General features: G+C 31.0%; 1 protein-coding gene across 1 annotated transcript; it reads right to left on the bottom strand.

Moving 5' to 3' along the window:
* Positions 1-361: 361 nt before the first annotated feature.
* LOC141606061 (heptahelical transmembrane protein 1-like) lies at positions 362-3,089 on the bottom strand. Its single transcript, XM_074425053.1, has 4 exons — positions 2,596-3,089; positions 2,313-2,402; positions 1,411-1,468; positions 362-1,295 (listed from the first exon to the last, which is right to left on the bottom strand). Exons 1-4 carry the CDS (start codon positions 2,838-2,840, stop codon positions 633-635), a joined length of 1,056 nt encoding a protein of 351 aa, XP_074281154.1. The 5' UTR covers positions 2,841-3,089; the 3' UTR covers positions 362-632.
* Between the last annotated feature and the right edge of the window lie 3,899 nt (positions 3,090-6,988).

Genomic DNA, 6,988 nt, shown 5'->3' with positions numbered 1-6,988 from the left:
TATCACTAATTTCTCGGTTAAAAAAAAATACTCATTTTATTACTTCTTACCATTTAAATTTTTATTTATTTCTCATTCAGGAGAAACATGAAAAATAAGTGAATTGTCAATTTAAATTATATAAATAATACACTAAAAAATAAAACTCTATAAATACCGTGCATATATTGTACGGGTCTATATTAGTAACTCTATAAATACCGCACATTTATTGTGCGGGATCTAAACTAGTATTTGATATTAAGCTCCTGTAAATGAAAAAAACAATTCTTCAAAGACCATTCTGTCAATGTATAATTCCTCGCTTCGATACATAAATACAGCTTCTAAATTTCTATAGCATTATTACAGACAGGGAAGATCAATTATGAAAACCAATATAAATCTTGAATATTACATTTACATCTCACACATGGAATAAATCGGCCTTAATCTATCGGCCCTAAAAGAATTTGTCGACTATAATCAACATTTAGAGACGATAAGAAAAATAATTAATATTTTGTAAGAATTTATGTGAGACGGTCTTCAATGTGAACTAACCCATTAACCTTATAGTTAAATGAGGAACATACAAGGATTTGGGTCGTTCTTACATATAAGACCGGGTCACAGAGAGTCGCGATTTTTGGCTATAATGGACACCCAACCTGATCTCTATACTCCATGAATACCAAAGCAGCACCATAGTGAGTCAAAGCACCCATAACCACAAACACATGAAATATCTGATGGCTATGACCAACTAGATCAAACCAACCCGGTCTCCACCTTTCCGGGATCCTACTAACATAAAACCCGGTCCCTATTAGGTAAGATAGGGCCATGCCAGCTTCATACGCGAGGGTCAAGTTCCGTCTAGGATTAGTCCAGTTCAAGATACAAGCATGGATTGCAGGAATAATCCCAAATAAGCCCATGGAAACGAAGAGGATGGCTCGGAAATTCCTGCAGTTGCCCGAGGAGAGGGTTGGGGAGACGAGAGTGGCGATGGTGAAGAGACCGAAAATGGAGATACCGGCCAGGTATGTGAATTGCCAGAGTGGTTGACATTGGAAGATGTAGTACATTGCCGGGAAGAAAGAGGTGATGATCATGACTGTGATACCTGTGTAGTCCATTCGGAATAACCATACGTTTAGCTTGTTCGAGTGGCAGCAGAAGAGATGGCAGATTGAGCTTGATATAAGGCAGAACATTGAGCCACTTAAGTAGACATAGAATGGCCACCTAGCTGTGCGTTCTGTTACTCCGGTTAGATGGTTTATGTGTAGATCAACCATTGTTGTCATGTCCTGAAATTGTTGCAAATATACTTATTGGTCATGTAAGACGGTCTAACACTAAGAAAATCATGTAGAAGTTGTGTCAGGATATCGTAAATTGTAGATTACTCCGTGTGTTGCTTACCAATAAGAAATTGCTGGAATCATGGGACGAATTTGTGCCCGGCCCCGAAGGAGAGGTCCTGAAAAAGGGTTGGAGTGTTCAATTGAGTTACATACTTACACACAAAATACTAAGAGTAACATACAAGGACTAATGTAATGTGCCATGGCATGTCCTTAAGCATCAATAATGTGTAGTCTTGCCAAAGTTGTGAGGGTAAATAAAAAAGCTTATACTCATTACATCCTCATTCCGGACCTAATACCATTTCATAATAATAAATCCGAGAAAATAAATTCAATAATGCATCTCTAATAATCACTCAAATTAATTAATTTAACTGGTTGATCTAGTTTAATCAGAAGTCTCAATTTAGAGAATGTTGCCACGATGGTTGATGGAGAGCATTTTCACCCTTGTGACCCTAACCGGCTTGGAACCCGGAATTCCGGACTAAAGCAAGGATAGAGCAAAGGAGAATACCAAAATGGCAATATCTACCTTGTATGACCAGTAACTACAATTTGTTGTGTTTGTGTTATTTCTTATGGTTTACCAAACTCAACTACTTAGTCAATTTTTTTAGCATTAGTACAGCAAGCTACTTTGATGACTTACAAGCTAGTACAATCTAATTAAATTAAATTACCAATTGTAGGTGGTTGACACATGTCCTTTGTTGCATAGTAATAATTAAACCTTTTTTTACCATGGCTATGTCAACTTAATTAAAATACCAGTAAGTCTTCTGGAGGACGTCTCACGTTAAGATAATGACAGACATAGCATATACGGAGTACTACTGTAATGCACTTTGAAGGTTAAAAGGAGAAAAATATAAGCTTATAGTGAGACCGCTTGTTATGAGAACTTATTTAACACGAAAAGCGAGGGGAAGAATACAAATAATGTTTAAAAAATACCTGAGAAGTCCAAACAGATCAACTGCTTCAGTAACATGGGCAGCATTAACAACAGTCAATACCACAAACAGAACAAATCCAAGTAAATGCCTGCATTCAGATCAAAACACAACAATTAATTAAAAAAAAAAAAACACTCAAACTAATCTGAAAAAAGTCAAATACCCAACAAAACCAAGATCATAAAAAGGGTAAAACTTTGATCATCTAAGAAAGAAATAAAAGTGATGAAACTATGATCATTTCAGGAGATTATACATTGTTGTCGACGGTGGAAACTTACGTCCAAATGTTGATAGTTTCATTATGCCATTGAAACAAGCTGAAAAAACAATTCTTCAAAGACCATTCTGCTCTATAGTAATTAACAATAAACTCATTATCTTTCATGTAATCTGGCAATTCATCAAAACTATAAAGTTTACAACTTTTGCAACTTTTCTCACTTTTTTCACTTTTATTGTTCTGTTTTTCCATTTTTCTTTTATGGGTTTTCCTGTTTCTGACAACAGATGATGCAGAACTCATTTTCTCAGATTAAAAACAACTAGAAAAACTGGATTTTTGAGTGTTTTTGTTGGTTTTTTCAGGTTTTGTTGTTGTTAGGGAAGTGATGATGCAACTAATATAAGTAGAGGAGCATTTAAAGGGATAATTAGTTTGTTGTTAAGTGTAAGAGTCTTGAAAGTTTTGGCTGAACTAATAAATGAATGAAATGTGGGATTTGTTTGGAAAAAAAGGAGGAATTTTTCAAGGACTTTATAATAGTTGTTAGGTGATCAATAAATATTTTGGCCAACACACTTTTGTAGTTGTAGCAACATGACCTACTTGTTTTCATTGCCATGTTAGCTTGCCTTTTGTGACTTTAATCATGTGTAACTAATTTTGGATTACAAAGTTCGAGTACTTTGTTAATCATACTTAGAAGTGGCAATGGATCAATCGGATTGGTTATGGGTCGGGTCAAATCGGGTCCGGATTATGTCAGGTCAACAACAGGTTTAGGTCGGTTATGGTTTATGTCAGATCGAGTCGGGTCATAATCGGGATGACAAGTCGGGTTAGGTTCAGCTTGGGTCACTAACGAGTCATGCTATCTTAATTTAATTGATAATTTCATGTTAAAATAATAAAAATGGTGTATTTATTATAGTTTAAGCTTAAAATATTAAGATGAATATCAATCTGATCTTATTTGAACCATTATTAAGCTACTTTTGTTATCAGGTCGAAATCGGGTTAGAGTTAATATCAGGTCATTGGTTGATTTGGGTCGGGTTCAGGTCGGGACAAATAACGTAGTTTTCGGTTGTCGGTTTGACCTTGGACCGGGTCTGTTTCGGTTCACCCAGATAAATTTCGTGTTCTGTTGAGTTGGGTTTTCGAGCAGTTCGGGTCAGCATTCGTCACCTCTAGCCTCTAATATACAACTCAATCCTCACATATATAATCAAAAGCCAAACAACCAAATTGGTAAATAAAGTAAAGGGTTCTCGCCAGATGTATATTTTCCGTTGCCGGAGATGTAGCAAATTACCCCCATAACTTATGTACTATGTGCAATTCAACCCCCTAAGTTTCACTTGTAGCAAATTACCCCCATAAGTTTTCAAAAATGTGCAATTAAGCCCAAATTAATATTTCTACCATTGTTTTTAACTAAAACTTATTATTTTCTATTATAAAAATCATTTTAAATATATCTATTGAAAATTAAATATAATATTTACATATTAAAATGTGAACCGAATTTAAGATCAAAAAAAATTTGGGCATGTAACTTTTCATTGTAACTTCACTAAAAAATAAAAATTCTCATATTATGAATACTAGTTTGAATGCCCGTGCGTTGCAACGGGGTAATTAGCTTATTTATAATGCAAAAAATTTTTTTATAAGCGTTTAATGTTTACATTATATGTCTAATAATTTGTTTACATATTATTAAAATATCTCTTTCAAAAAAAATAAAAGATTAATATATACGTGGGTTATTTATAATCATATAATCACCCCACCTTATACTAATCTTTCGATGTGGGACAATTCTACTATTAATAAGTAATATATTCACAAAAATTGGATTTTTTTTCTTATGTGGGACAATTCTAATATTTATAGGTAATATATATTAATCAAACCTTCATTATTTTTCAATGTGGGACAAATAACATACTCAGAATGACACCATCTTTTTTGCACTTAGTTCGACATCCAACCAGATCTCGAATACCGAATATAGACAATTGCTACTCATTATATCTAATAGTTATATTTAAATTTAATAATATGATCAAGTACTCTCCATTAATATTTGTACGTTGTTTTTCTTCAAAAAAAAAAATGAACATAATTGAGATATGAAAATTTTCCGTGGTACCCCTTAATTTTGTTAGATTTTCCATGTTACCCCTACTTTTAAAATCTGCCTATGGTACCCTTGAGGTTCCATTTTTTTGCTCATGGTACCCCCTAATGTAAAGCCTGTTAAATGGACGTTAAGTTTGATGGCGTGATAATAAAATAACAATTAAAAAATAATACCCCTTTATTGTTTTATTGGTACAGAAATTTCTCTTTTAAATGCAAATTTAATTAACTATATCATTATAATATCGGAAACAACCTCTTTGTGTTTCTAACACAAGGGTAAGGCTGCGTACATCCGACCCCCCCTTACCCCGCAATTTGCGGGAGCCATTGAGGCACTGGGGTAATGTTGTTGTTGTATTATAATATTGGAAATTTCTCATGGTAACCTTGAACTTTGATAGATTACACATGCTACCATGGACGTTTGTTTTCTATATTTTTTTATCATAATTAAAATATGTGCAAATGATAAGAACCTATATATACTCTAATGATAGAATATTTTTTAACACAATTCTAATTATATTATTTAAACATAGTATATTTACCACACCTACATTATTTTCAATATGGGACATATAAAATCTATAGGTAGAAAATATAATGATATAAACTTTTAAGAGCTCTCCAAGACAATACTTAAGCGACTCAAAAGATTTTGGGTTGATGTCTAAGTTCCAAGGATGCTCATAGAATCACCCACCTTATGCTATATTTCGATGTGGGAAATTCTATTTTTTATATGTAGTATATTTATCACACCTATATTATTTTTCAATGTGGGAGATATAACATATCATGAAATATACCATCTTTAATATGTGCAAATTATATGAAATCTATATATACTCTAATGATAGCATTTATTAACCTGAATCTAATAATATTATTTTCATAATTTTTTTACCGACATTATTTTGTCAAATGAAATTTAAAAGTTTTTATATAAAAATTAGAAACATCACTTGAATATAAAATAAGAAATACATTGTATATATTATAATAACTAAAAGATTTCCCAAACATTAACTAATGTTAGAAATCATTATTGTAGAGACAGTAATACAAACTCTTTTAAGAGTTATCTCTGACAATACTTAAGGGAATCAAAATATTTTGGGTTATGACTTCTATTTATAATCATAAGATCACCATGCCTTATGGTAATCTTTCGATGTGGGACAATTCTAATATTTATACATAGTATATTCACCACACTTACGTTACTTTTCAATGTAGGACAAATAACATACTAAATACACCATTTTTTTTTTCACTTACTTTGACATCAACCCGGTTTAATAATGAGAAATAAAATACAATACAATATACACTCTAATGATAACATTTTTTTGTCACAATCTAATTATATAATTTTCATACGATACTTTTTTTTTCAAATGAAATATAAAGTTTTTATATCAAAATTATAAACATCACTTTAATATAATATAGAAAATGTATAAATATGGGACACTTCTATTATTTATACATAATATATTCACAACACCTACATTATTTTTCAATGTGGGACATATAACATACTAAAAAGTATATATCTTTTATATCAAAAAAATTTGGATTAATATCTAAGTTTCAAAGATGCCTCCTATTTATATTTATAGAATCACCCTACCGTATACTATTATTTCAATGTGAGATACATAGTTATTATCTAGACGTAGTATGTTCATAATGCCTACATTTTTTTTGCCAGATGAAATGTTAAAGTTTTTATATAAAAATTAGAAACTTCTCATGAATATAAAATAGGAAATATAGATATTATAATAATTAAAAGATTCTCCACTTTATTTTTTATGTGGAAAATATTATTTATGAAACTTTCCTAAATTAATTTTTGATGATGTGGACGCTCTAGAATCGCTCGAAAAAACTCTCTTTTATATATAGAACATATTTAGGAAAATTACCAGGCATCTTTATTTTATTTTAAGGAAACTGACAATCTTAATTAATTATTTTATTTTAAGGAAATTAACCATGTGAAGGAAAATTACCAAGTTTCTATATAATTTATTTTTTTATCTCAAACTATGTAATATTTGCATTGAGATCCTTTAATCGGGTCCATCACACGGTGCTATTGATTTAAAACTATATAGTATAATTAATTTGTATAATTTTCTTTAATTACATTGAAGTCCCTTGGTTTCTGGAATTAATATATAGTATTGATTGATTTTTTCACCAAAATAAAAAAAAAAAATATATTTGATTATGCTATCTAATAATTAAGAATTTTAGGATTAATATTTGATCAATAATTTTAACTTTTA

Source organism: Silene latifolia, chromosome 10 (genome assembly GCF_048544455.1).
Source record: "Silene latifolia isolate original U9 population chromosome 10, ASM4854445v1, whole genome shotgun sequence".
NCBI lineage: Eukaryota > Viridiplantae > Streptophyta > Magnoliopsida > Caryophyllales > Caryophyllaceae > Silene > Silene latifolia.
Note: the sequence above shows the minus strand (reverse complement) of the source record. Positions and strands in the feature narration are given on the sequence as shown.

Excerpts from the sequence above, each read along its gene's own strand:
- LOC141606061 (XM_074425053.1), bottom strand. The coding sequence starts at position 2,840 with ATGAGTTCTGCATCATCTGTTGTCAGAAACAGGAAAACCCATAAAAGA. Across the intron at positions 2,403-2,595 it reads GAAACTATCAACATTTGGAC|GCATTTACTTGGATTTGTTC; the intron begins GTAAGTTTCCAC and ends ATCTGAATGCAG. Across the intron at positions 1,469-2,312 it reads GATCTGTTTGGACTTCTCAG|GACCTCTCCTTCGGGGCCGG; the intron begins GTATTTTTTAAA and ends ACCCTTTTTCAG.